This window comes from Oryza glaberrima, chromosome 2 (genome assembly GCF_000147395.1).
Source record: "Oryza glaberrima chromosome 2, OglaRS2, whole genome shotgun sequence".
NCBI classification, from domain to species: Eukaryota; Viridiplantae; Streptophyta; class Magnoliopsida; order Poales; family Poaceae; genus Oryza; species Oryza glaberrima.
In genome coordinates, this window is record NC_068327.1 from 7,267,434 (window position 1) to 7,281,498 (window position 14,065).

At 36.7% G+C, this 14,065-nt stretch overlaps 1 protein-coding gene across 1 annotated transcript; it reads left to right on the forward strand.

The window, feature by feature from the left end:
* The first annotated feature begins 10,415 nt into the window (after positions 1-10,415).
* LOC127763869 (ethylene-responsive transcription factor ERF039-like) lies at positions 10,416-11,564 on the forward strand. The gene has a single exon (XM_052288669.1). It carries the CDS (start codon positions 10,472-10,474, stop codon positions 11,213-11,215), a length of 744 nt encoding a protein of 247 aa, XP_052144629.1. The 5' UTR covers positions 10,416-10,471; the 3' UTR covers positions 11,216-11,564.
* The last annotated feature ends 2,501 nt before the right edge of the window (positions 11,565-14,065 follow it).

The window sequence follows — 14,065 nt, forward strand, 5'->3', positions numbered from 1 at the left end:
CTATAGATCTGGTCATGCTCACACACACACATGTGTGTGTATATATGTATATGTATATGTATATATATATATATATATATATATATATATATATATATATATATATATATATCTATATATATATATATATATATATATATATATATATATATATATATATACATACACACACACACACACATGGTCATCATGTTAACATGTGTGTGTGTGTTCATCATGGTCCTGTCATTTCCATTTCACGGAAGCCGCTTTTTGACCAGTAGTACGTGCTGCCGGTGCCCCTGTTAACATGTCGATCGAGACACGATCCATCTGTCATACTAAGGATGGAAAAAAAACACTCGAAACTTGTGACTTATTAATTAGATTGGTGTTGTGAAAGGACATGTAGCATAGTGGTTGCAGCGATTTGAATAGAACCCAAGCTAGGTCAATTAAATTTCAGATTAGATTGTTTGAGGGGCTAACTTAATTTCTAATTTAAAAGGTCGTATACATCCGGTATGTAGATACCGGGTAAAACAATACTTTTCTAAAAAAAATAGATTTGTTTATTAAAAGCTTAGCTCGGATTGACTCGAACTCGTAGTGTAGTCATAAGTGAGCTAAACTTCACTAACCAGTTAGCTCACGAGGTTAACAATCCATCCTAGTTTTCTGAGCCAAGCTAGGTTTTTAGCTCGTTAAAGGTTAAGCTGTCTTGTTATGGGCCACCATCTCATTTTGAGAACGGGAAAGTGTGTGAAACTGATCGTTTTTGCATCAGCTATAGTGAATTGGCTGACGTGCGTGCACACGTAGCCACACGTTGGCATGCATATAAAATATGCAGGAATTGGAACTGGGGCATATTTGAAAAGTAAAAATAAGAAAAAGAAGGCCTAAATTAAAGCATCTGCGGAAAGGTCTAGATGGGGGTCGACAAAAACAGTGGCGAATTTCGTCGTGGTCCTTGATCAGCAGAAAAAGGATCTTGTCATAAACGGGACGAAAAAGATGATCTCTTGTCGATAGCAAAACAGTTGCGTAGGTCAAGGGTACTGTGGCCTACCGATCTTGATATTTCTTAATTAAGAGGAAAAAAAATAATTACTTAAAGCGTGCACTCCAAGTGTTCGAGATTAATATATGGACCACTGCAAGGTTCTAATTGAGATTGCGATGCATGGATATATTGTTTTCACTGTGATTTTGTGGACTTATGACATGGATGTTAAAAGCTCTATTGGTATGCAGTTGATTTCTTAGGATTTTTAACATGAAAAAATGCATTTAATTGCTAGTATAAAATCCCTTCATTTCAAAGGAGCTGTAACCGCTGGCTAAGGCTCTGTTCGTATGTCGTGGTTTCCAACTCCCTCCGTCTTATTTTCCATGCGTACGCTTCCCAAACTGCTAAACAGTGCTTTTTTTAAAAAGTTTCTATACAAAAGTTGGTTAAAAAATCATATTGATTCATTTTTTTTAAAAAAATAGCTAATACTTAATTAAACGCGTGCTAATGGACCGCTCTGTTTTCTATGCACAGGAGATGGGTTCCCAACCCATTCCAGCGAACACAGCCTAAGATGTTCAAAGGTTGGCCTTCTCAAACAACAAATATACTCTCTCTGTTTCGAAATGTTTGACGCCGTTGACTTTTTATCACATGTTTGACCGTTCGTTTTATTCAAAAAATTTAAGTAATTATTAATTCTTTTCCTATCATTTAAGTATATAGCAGGCTAATTAAATAGAGTTATAATAGTGTACACATGGGAGCAAATAATTAGACCATCCTAAAACAGTTATATCTGGAGAGATTTAAAAATCTTTGTTATTTGCACAATCTAAAAAAGGATCATTAATTTGTGGTCGTTTATATTTAAATTTTCACAGATGTAAACGTGTGAGGGTTAGTTATGGATCATGAACGGCAGGCGCCTGCAGACAGATCGATCGACAAGAAGCCGACGCATCACCTCTCACCTCAAGCTCCGATCCATCCATACAAATGCAATGCCCCTACTTTTTTCCTTCCTCCATAGAAGCTGGCCCCCTACATGCGTGAGTGGTCAAATCCAAAAACGACTCGTGTTTGCGGTTTGCGTGATGTTAGTATATATGATCGACGCCAGCCATGCACCTTTTCATGCAGGCTTTGTCGACACACGCTTACTACTCGTCGACTGTCGACACACTTGGCTTTGGCAAATAGGAATTAATTGAATTAATTTATTTAGTTGTTTGGGATCTCAGTATTAACAGTATAACTTTAGTTATTTCTAATAATATATATCAGTTTTGCTAGAAATATGGTGTCACATTTTGACTTGATTTCAGTCCTTTTTTTTTTGCCCTATGTGATTGCTATGTCTCCTATATGTATATGTAAGTATGCTGCTTCTCTTTTAAATAAGCAATCAATTGCGATGTGAGCATAGCTCAATTGATTAGGTTTCTTGTGGTGGAATCAGCTCACCCATGTTCAAATTCTAGATTTGACACAGGTGATCGCATTTATGGCTAATTATTCTTTCAGTGGTAGGCAATGTATCCATCAACAGCGAGACATCTACTTATTCTTTCAGTAGTAGGTGACGTACCTGTGAATAGCGAGGCACCCGTGATAGTTATTTTTTCAATGGTAGGCGATGTACACGTCAACAGCGAGACGTCTGTCGTGACTTTATCATCTTGAGATTTGCTTGCCTAGTCTTATGGAGGTGTAGTCTTTCGGAGGTGCTCATAGGGGTAGAGTATGCATATACGTTCATAGTGGTGAGCGTGCGCGCATTGTGGGTGCCTACATTTGAACTGTGTTTCTAATTAAAAAAAGTAGGCAATCAATTATTTTTAATTCTAATTCTCTTATTCATTATGTATTAAAAAATTACGACAATAATATGGGTTGCTCAGTTGGCAGAGAGTTGCCAAGGGAGTAAGCTATTGGCTAGGGTTAATTTGATCCCAGGTACTCATCAGTCATCACCTTCCAAAAACACCTTCAAAGATTAACGGTATGATTAGAATTTTACAAAATTTCAGTATCACCTAGCCAATTTCATGTATAGCAATGCCATTTTTTCAATGTGGCAAATTTACAAAGGCATAGGTCATTTAACCTTCATACTAAGCCCCTCTGTAGTGCCTCCACTTTCCTTTCAAAATAATTTAAAAGTTAATGTATAAACTAAATCTTATAGTGTAATTACCACGTAAGTTTTGATTTTTACATTGTAATTACAATGTAAGTGTACGTAGAAATATATCTATTAATCTCATTTTCATGCACGACAGCGCTCCCTTTAACTTATCAATTAATTCTACGAGATTGGAGAAAGCAGTTAATAACTAATAATGCCTACATTCTCATATATATACATAGATTATTTTCCTCTTCAAATATACATAGATAATTTGATGATGTCATAGAATATCTATGCAGCCAAATCACAAAATCTTAAACTGTTAATATAGACAGAAACAATACGATTTGTATTGATATGTAAAAATGATATTAATAGATTATTCATCATGAAAAAAATATTTCATATAGTTATATTGTAATAATTTTTATAAATAGTTTCCAAAAACAATAGAGACCGCGTCGATGCCTATCTATACTTTCTATAAAGTTAAAGCTCACTAAGTCTAAAACTCAACATGCAACCATGCCATATCATCGACCAATAGCAATAATACCTCATGCAAGCATACAACATCATCTACAATTTATTTAATTCTACAAATCAACATGCAAACATATCTAATCATCATCTCTCATATCATTTACACAATATTTTAATAAATATATCTATCACTTTTACAATATTTAACATATAGTTATTAATGTGTTTAAGACTAAAGCACCAGTATCATTTGACAGATAAACCCTAATGTTTTATTTTTTTTCTTTTTACTCCTAGATTGATTATAAAAAAAAAATTTATTGAGAATTGCATACGCAGTCAAGCGCGGGGAATCAGCTAGTAACGTCAAATAAAAAATAACGGAGATAGCAGTTCAAGGAGGAAATTAGTAATTACAGTCACTCTCTTTGGGATCACGCGATTGGCATCTGGGCATTCCTGTCCCTGTCCCCGGTTAATTTGTCACACGCGGACGCGGTCCATTAAATATTCGCAACAACAACGTATATATACAATCTCAAAGCTCTTTTAATTTAATTTGGTCGGCAATCCAATTTACTTTTGCACTTTTGCATTTGAAATGAGTGGCATTTGAAAAACAGCCACTTAATTATTTGTTGGCCTTTACGGAGCGAATAATCATCCTTTTTCTCGGGTTGGTGTTACGTTTTCTTCTGTGTTAATTAACTTTGTTTGTGCGCAGGGATATGTATGATTGGACCTTTTTTTGGTCATGCTTCATCCAGTGCTTATGCATTGGATTTTCATGGACAAATTAATATGTATGTTATTGTACGCTTGAGGAGTGAGGACAAACATATGCGACCTGTACGGACAATAATATGCATGCACATTATTGTGGAGATCAATCATGCATTCAACATTTACAGAAACCTACTCCCTCCGTTTCAAAATGTTTGACACCGTTGACTTTTTAGCATATGTTTGACCGTTCGTCTAATTAAAAAAATTTGTTAAATATGTAAAACTATATGTGTACATGAAAGTATATTTAACGGTGAATCAAATGATATGAAAAGAATAAATAATTACTTAAATTTTTTGAATAAGACGAATGGTCAAACACGTACTTAAAAAGTCAACGGTGTCAAACATTTTGAAACTGAGGGAGTATATAGGTAGATACTAATCTAGCATCAAACCAGAGTCAAGCACGCCTAGCTAGCTATCTGCATGTCAAGCCAAATCGATCACCCCCCAAACATGAGCATATATGCACAATATATATCATCCACCTAATATTATCCTCGTTTTCCTTATACCTAACATGGCTATATATAAGATGCAATTTCACCTTTACATATTGGAATTTTTAATTACAATGTACACCATCTTAAAAAAAAAACAAGTTCTAGTTATGAATCTAGACATTGTCTATCCAAATTTATAACTAGGAACCTTTTTTCTTTGAACGAAGGGTGTATTGTCTATTTTTAAATTTATGATGTTGTTTACTTGCGGATGTATTGACCAGCTGTCTTAACTGTCCATAAGGATTATGTATTTTTTTACATGTTTTTATCATTAAAGACACTTTAAATATGACGTAATTTTTATATTTACACTAATTAAAATTTTAGAATAAGTTGAATGGTCAAAAACGCTCATGAGTCGATTGTGTCATATATTTATAAAACAGACGGAGAACCAATAAAATTATAATGCGTATGAAAATTTTAAAAGAGAGTCAATTCGTAACCACATTAAAGGTGTGTTTGGTTGCTGGTCACACTTTACCACAATTAAGGTTAGACAAGTTGTGGTAGCCACAAAAATGTGGTGGATAAATTGCTATGCCACAAAAGTGTGATAAAGTTGGCAAAAAAAAAAAGAGTCTATGACTTATGGGACAATGTTATTGAAAAGTGTGGCAAGCCACAATTGCAATATAAACCAAACACATGTCTAACAAACTGTGGTACCTAAAAGTGTGGAAGTGTGACCATGAACCAAACATCCCCTAAGACTATGTCTGGTTTAGGTCTTTAAACATATTATTTCCGCAAATTATTTACTCAAGAAATTAACTTAATAAATAACTTAAAACATTGGTGTAATTAATGAAATAGAAGAAAGTAAACATAGTTTTTAAAGCCCGAAGCGATAATTAATCTATTTTAAACCTGGCTTAATTAAGATAGTTTTTGCCTTATTTGTGATCAAACTAACCCCTCATATAGGAAAAGATTGACAGCATAGATTACTAAATAAGAACGAAGACATTATATATAAACAAATCATTAACCCTCATCAACTAGATAATTGTCTTTGATCTGTAATTAACGTCAGTAAAACATGCAATTAGCTTCATGGATTACATGGGGACGCTAGCTTGCCGGCATATATATAACTGGAAAGATCTGCTCATCTGCATACCTTTTCTGACAGGGACTCTTGCAGTACTGTCGACGAGCAAAACTAGGGTGCCGACAAATAATGGGGAGGACATTATTTACTCAGAACATCGATCGAAACTCCAGTAAATTATAGATGCATTCAACTACTTTGCTTAAGCAAATATTAAACCGATGAATCGCCTGGACCTGCAAGTTTTGATAAGTTAATTAATTGCCAATTAGGTCTATATATATATATAGAGAGAGAGAGATAAGTTGACATAAACAAGAAGTTCTTTAATTCGGGCTAGCAACCAGTACACTGTCAATAATTCCGATTAATTCACGAGGAATGATATATATCAACCATTACTATATTTAAGAAAAAAAAGCCATCGAGGTGCTGTTTATTTGTGACATTATTAATGTTTTAGACTAATGTGAAGTTCGAACTGTTTCCAAAACATATTAACAGTCCCTGCATCCGTGCCAATCGCTCTTTCTGAATTCAAGGCCTTATTTAGTTGGGAAAATTTTTGGGTTTGATTATTGTCACATCAAATATACGGACACACATTTAAAGTATTAAACGTAATCTAATAACAAACAAATCATATACCCCGTCAGGAAACTGCGAGACGAATTTATTAAGCCTAATTAATCTGTCATTAGCAAATATTTACTATAGCATCATATTGTCAAATCATGGCACAATTAAGCTTAAAAGATTCGTCTTGCAATTTACACGTAATCTGTGTAATTGGTTTTTTTTCCTATATTTAATATTTTATACATGTGTCCAAATATTTAATGTTACGATGTAAAATTCTTTGTTTTGTTAACTAAACAGGGCCAAATTAACCGAGCGTTGTTGACGTACGCTGACATCACGACACACGTCATCATGCCAGAGGAAGCTAGCTAGCTAGGCTAGGCGGCCATGAAAGAAAGAGAACAGAATGGGTTGTCAGGTCCCACTTGTACACCGTCAAAATAATAATTCTCAGTGGTGATGCTGTTTAACTAGGCAGGCATGTACAGATAGTACAGAATAATTTCATTTCAGATTCTTCATCTGCAACAGCTGCCGATTCATGCATGCATATATATAGCGCATCACATGCATATTTTGGAAATTAATTACTGTTGAATCCACGAACCACATACGAAGTATAGCTAAATTCTTTTCCCTCTTTTAGAGGACACATTTCTCTTTTTTAAAATTTTGAAGACAAGATTATACTTATACAGCTGTGGTGTCTAATTGGGCCTTAGGCTTTTGGCGGCCCAGTAGTAGGTTGAGATTCTGCTTGATGGATTCTTTCTAGAATCTGGACTTTCTAGTCATTCTAATTAATTGATTACTGTATCATTATATTTATAACAGAGGTCCTTTTAAGGGGACCATACACACATTGTAGCAAAGGTCAATAGATAAGGTTAATTTACAGTGTGATAAGTTAATCTGTCTACTAATTATTTGGGAATCAATCACAATTGTTTGTAGTCTTGGCAGAGGAAGGATGAAATCGACCAGTGATATTCCAGTTCTGTGCACAAGCAGAGATAATTAACCCAACATGGATATTGATTTATACAGGTAGATGTATAAAAGTGATCAGAAGCTCCTCTATAATGAAGTAAATTACAGGCAAAATGTGTGTATATGTGGTGGTGGATTGTTTGACCTGCAGTCACCACCCTAGCTAAAATAACTTATCGTGTGGTTTCATAACAACCAAGCCACATGATTCCTAGTTTATTTATCATGGAGATAAATGTTACACATTTGTTTACCAGCATACAAGACCTGGACACGTGCAATTGGGGATCGTAGTACATATCTAGCCAGATCTTTCTGCTCATTTAGTTTCATGGCTAGATTTTACTGAGTTGCTTTATGAATCAAACCAGAAATTCTGTACTGAAGTATTTGTGAATGTGTATATTTGTCATGTAGTAAAAAACGCGAATATTAGGGAACGACCTAATATGAAATAATTAGAAGGGGTGAGACTTCGAACCCAGATCGTTTAGCCCGCTACCTTGTGGAGCTAGCCGGAAGACGACCCATGGGTGTTTGTCGTATTTGTCATGTAGTAGTGTTTATATTCTCCATTATTTTTTAAAAAAATTTTAACATTAGTTAATCATAATTTGCATTTTTTTAATTATGACGCATTCAGCTAGTATATATTCAACCAAAGTTACAACATTTCCATTTTTGTCCGATTAACGAGGGAACCACTTATGTGCTAGTAGTATATATATAATATAATACACGCATGCATGGTACCAGACCAGCTCATATGACTACTATTATAAAATTTAAAGATGTTTTCAGGTATTTGGTATGCCATTCGTATTTGACTCGGTTTTTAAATTCACTCGCTTTTGGAAATACGTATATGTGTTTGAGTCGGTTTTTAAATTTAATTGCTTTTGGAAATACAGAAGAAGAGTCGTATAAGAAATCTCTTTAAAAAAACTCGCATGCTAACTTGAGACGATCAGACTCCTAATTGCCGCTCATGATTCTGTAAAACTAAACAAATCCAAGCGAATTCTCACGGTGAATTTTACCTTAGCTAAACCATATAATAATAATTAAAAGAAACCTCACGCGTTGCAACGCACGGGCATTTTTTCTAGTCTGATTAAATATTTAAATTGCCACATGAATGCATCAAGAGCATGAACTTGGTATAAACAGAAACTAAATCCGAAGTTCCGAACCAAACCAAATTTGGCCTATTATTTTTAGAACCTCACTTATGAAATATTTCCCTTGCAATTATGTACGCGTTCCTAAAATCCTTGCGTTCCAAATTAAGGAAATCGCTGTGTACACAAAAATTAAATCCAAAATTAGTTGCTTAATTATTACAGGTGATCAAAAGTACTCCCTTCATCTCAAATTACTTGTTCTAGATTTGTCCTTAATTGGTCAATGATATTAATCTTTGAATATGAATTTATATAATTAAACTTATATAGTTTGACACATCACAAGATTTATATATTTAGATTTATCATGAGAAATCCTATCATAATGTTGCCAAACCATGCAGATTTTCAAAAATTAATAGTCAAAGTTAGCTAGCTAGACACATTTGATTTATAATAACTAATCTGAAACAACTAGTAATTAAGGCCACGTTTGATTCAGTTTAGGATTATGATAATCTGAATTATTAGGAGTAAGTTGAAACAAACAGATAGCTTATTATGATTGATTATTATAATCTATAAGCCGGATTATTATAATATGATAATCCACTCTAAAGGTGCTTTTTCTAAATTATTGGGTGAATAACAGCTAATAATCCAGAGAATCAAACGGCTAACAGCTTATTCTATGTCGGTTTATTATAATCCAGCTTATAGCAATCTGATTCAATAATCTATATTATAATAATCTTAAGCTGAAATAAACAGGCCTAAGTTGAAACGGAGAGAGTACGTAGCAAAATCAATCAGAGCTGGGCGCATATGCAACGAATTAAATCGGAGATCGATCGGTCGATCGAAACTAAAGCAGTGTACTGCATGCAACGGCTTGCAATGTGTGTACCAGTCTAACCACTTAGGTACTTAAACCAACCAAAAAAGTGTAAGCAACCCAACGAATCCTTGCTCCAAATCGGGTCCCCGTAACTATACGGCATTATGGCGGCGCTATATATTTCTTCTATCTATCTACTCTCTCCTTCTCTACATATCTCTACATATTTTGACGCCGTTGATTTTTTAAAACATATTTAACCGTTTATCTTATTTAAAAATTTTAATTAATTAATAATTCTTTTCATATCATATGATTCATTGTTAAATATGCTACTACCACTTAAGTTTTTGAATAAGATGAACGGTCAAACATATTTAAAAAAGTTAACGGCGTCAAATATTTAGGGATAAAGGGACTAATTAACTATAGATTATATATATAATGAGATTTACTTCGGTTCAAAAAAAAATATCTCGAGATATCGGTACCAAATCATTTTCCAATTGTTGAATCTAACAATGCCCATCCTGACCAGCTCGATACAATGATCGAAAGTAATTTGGTACCGTCAGGTACCGGTATCTCGAGATACTTTTCGCTGGACCGGAAGAAATCTCATATATAATAGCCATAGTTAGCCACACAATGATGGGTTGCAGCTGACACACACTGCCAGTACTACGTGGTTATACTGCTAATGCGTCATTAGCTCAGTTAATTACGTGATTAATTATAGTAACCACTTCCTTAATTAGCCATTGAGAGGCGAGCTCGATCGAGGTGAGGAGGTTAGCTCAGCTGTCGCTGTGAACACGGAGCTCTCTCTCTCTCTCTCTCTCTCCTCTCTCCTCTTCACCCGCTGCCGCCCACTACTACTAAAACGGGCAACTCATCCACCTCCTCGACGCAGCCTCACTCCTCCTCCATTGCTACCTCAAGCTCCAGCTCGAGCTCGAGGCTTTGCTTTGGCCGCAATGCCGGAGCTGGAGGTGTGTAGCCCTGCGTCGTCGGGTGGGGCGTCGCCGCCGGAGTCGCCGGTGGAGGGAAGGAGGGGAGGAGGAGGAGGGGAGAAGAGGGGGAGATCAGGGGATGGCGGGAGGCACCCGTCGTACCGCGGCGTGCGGATGCGGGCGTGGGGGAAGTGGGTGTCGGAGATCAGGGAGCCCCGGAAGAAGTCGCGCATCTGGCTCGGCACGTTCCCGACGCCGGAGATGGCCGCGCGCGCCCACGACGCCGCCGCACTCGTCGTCAAGGGCCCCGCCGCCGTCCTCAACTTCCCGGACATGGCCGCCTCGCTCCCGCGCCCGGCCTCCGCCTCCCCGCGCGACGTCCAGGCCGCCGCCGCCCGCGCCGCCGCCATGGAGCCCCCCCAGCCGCCGCCGTCGTCGCTCACCGTGCAGGCCGACTCCGCCGCCGCCGCATTCCTGACGCCCAAGAACGGCGGTGTCAGCGGCGCCGGCGCGGCGGACGACGAGCTCGAGGCGATCGTCGAGCTGCCGCGGCTCGACGAGCTGGACGCCGCCGAGCTCGTGTTCGGCGCCGCGTTCCAGGACACGGCGGCGGAACACCCGTGGTGCGACCCCGTCTGGATCGACGGCGGCTACGCGGCGGCCGCCGCGGCGGCGGCGGCGGCCGCGGCGCACGACGACCTGTTCGGCCTCGACGCCGACCACCATGGATGGGCCCAGTCGGTTGGTGCCCTCTTATGGAACCTGTGATTCGATCATAATAATAATTAATCTCTAATTAATTACCAAGTAATTAACAGCTCTAGCTTCTTTAATTTTAATCTCTCCTTTTTTTTTCCAGCTTCCTAAATCTGTACATAGGTTTCCAGTTTTTTTTTTCTTCTTTTTTAATCTTTTTTCAGGCAGGCTTAATATATATTTCTGCTTGATTTTTTCCCCTTTTGTTTCAAGTGTCCTGTAGCTTTGCCTTTTTGTTCAGTTTGGGGCTCTTGTCTTCTGAATTTGTCTTCCCTCTTGCCTAGTGGCTCTACCTGCAGAGTGTCAACTAAGCTAAGTCATTAATGACTTAATTATGTATAATAAAAATCTTTACATGCAAGCACTACATTGTTAATTTGGCCATCAATGGTCCTCAACCATTACTATATTATCATTATACACTCCCTCCGTTTCGAAATATTTGACACCGTTGACTTTTTAGCACATGTTTTACCGTTCGTCTTATTTAAAAACTTTTGTGAGATTCGTAAAATTATATGTCTACATAAAAATATATTTAACAATGAATCAAATGATAGGAAAATAATTAATAATTACTTAAATTTTTTTTGAATAAGACGAACGGTTAAACATATAATAAAAAGTCAACGGCGTCAAACATTTTGAAACAGAGGGAGTATATGTACAACTCCTAGCTAGCAGCTAGGTTCCTGCATGCATATATATTCAGTGCAGGGGGCAATTGATTAAGCAACAACTTCAAATGACGGCTTTAATTTGGTACCATTGCTATCAATTGGGTAATTAACTAGCTAGTGTTCTTTGATCACTCATCCTAATTATAAAGTGTAAGGAAAAAGTAGCCGAAGCACTACTGACTAGTAGTACTGAGCCAGCCATTTTTGTGCGTGTGGTACACCGTACCCCTTACCTTTTCAGCTTCAGAAGAAAATTGAACTTCACTTAATTTGATCAAAATGTAACTTTCTTTCACTGCTTTAGTAATTATTTGGGCAGCAACTAGTCCAACGGGCCATCTTTTGGCTTATTCAAGAAATAAGTCAGATGGTATATTTGTAAACGAAAAATAATTTATAAATAAAACTTTTATATACGCGTTCTTAGTGATATAAAAGTAAAGGCTGAAAAATAAAACTACAATTAAAAAACCCTAAAATCAACTCTAAATTTAAGATTAAAAATTTAAATATTGGCTTATAAGTATAAGCGAAAAAATGAGACTGCAAGTACGCTGCCGTAGTTAGCTACATACCTTCCGTCCTAAAAATAATCAATTTTTAAGGATGAATTTGGCCGTACCTCCGGAAGTTGATATTTTAGGGATAGATGGGTATAGGTTTAATTGTGTGCTTAATTGATTAATTAATCATATATATATATATATATATTTTTTTGATTATTATTTGAGAGAGGGACACACACTTCAGTACATCTCTCTCACGGACACGCAAAAGCAATTAAGCTAGCTAGAGAGTTGTCTGTTGTATTTTTTGGATGGTGTGAAATTAAGAAATCAACAAGATATATGGCTCAATCCATGTAATGCACCCCAAAAATATCGCCATGCATCTATCGTCCAAATATTTGGTTGTACTATACCTTTTTTTTTTTGGTTCCATCCTTTTGTTCGTTTCTTGTCATTTTTCTTGGACAGCCACTGATTGGAAGAGAGCCATTTCCAGTCTATTATATAGCTAGGTTGTGGTTGGGAGAGATGCCAGCTCCATCTGAGTAATGACTGGTCAGAGGTTTTCTCCAAGTGAACAGTGCTTCTTGGTGTGCATGTCAATATGCATGTGTGTGGTTTTTTCAGAATATTCAGAGTTTTGTCCAGGTCCAAGTACGTCATGCTGCTGCTAGGTAGTAAGGCTTGTCTGCACTGTTCTGGAGTGAGCTCGATTAATTGGTCGCAAATGTAATCCTTCAGACAATGCGCAGAGAGTTTCGCAGGACCACCACATGGGAGAGAAAAACAAAAAGACAGATATATTACTCCGCTTAAAAAAAAACTTAATTTCTGATTGTGTAACTGGACAAGTATTTAAAAAAGTTAATGTTTTCTTAAACAACTTAGGAGGAGTTTTTATTAGCTTTTTGACTCAGCTACCTTTCTCATCTATCATAAACACGTTTTTCAAACCATTAAATGATGTGTATCGCAAAAAACTTTATATATATTCTTTTAAAAAATAAATCTATTTTTATTTTATAATAGTTAGTACTTAATTAATTATATACTAATACCTAATCTCATTTTATATGCCGCTAAAAATCTCGACCTATATAGCCAGCTATATATCCCCACATTCGGACAAAGCCAAATTGAGAGGAGGGAGTACTAGATTTGTGTGATGCATGGGCATACGCAACACACGGACGTGCGCATTTAGGGATTGATTTGTACTTTTGAAGGGAAACAACACATGGAACGGGTAAAGAAAAGGCGAGTCATCATACAGGGTCTAGGGATATGGAACAAGTTGTGAAAGCAAGAGAGATGTGTGTCAGGTGATCAGGACCAGATCAATGTAGTACACAGGGTGTGGGTACTCCTGCATCTTGCAAAGGACAGGATTGACTGCAACAGTGCAAGTCTTCCTGGTAAAATCTGATTTGGGAATGAAACACTGGAACATGCCGACCTAGTGTACGTACTACGGATTACGGATACTACGGATCAAACTGTCGTGTACTGTAGTACTCCCTCCGTACTAAAATTTTATACAGCTTTTCACTATTTATGTGTCCAACGTTCGATCGTTTATTTTATTTGAAATTTTTTTATGATTAGTATTTTTATTGTTACTAGATGATAAAATATAAATATTACTTTGTGTGACTAATTTTTTAAACTTTTTA

Bases quoted from the DNA above. Each gene is read 5' to 3' on its own strand.
- LOC127763869 (XM_052288669.1), top strand. From the start codon at position 10,472: ATGCCGGAGCTGGAGGTGTGTAGCCCTGCGTCGTCGGGTGGGGCGTCG.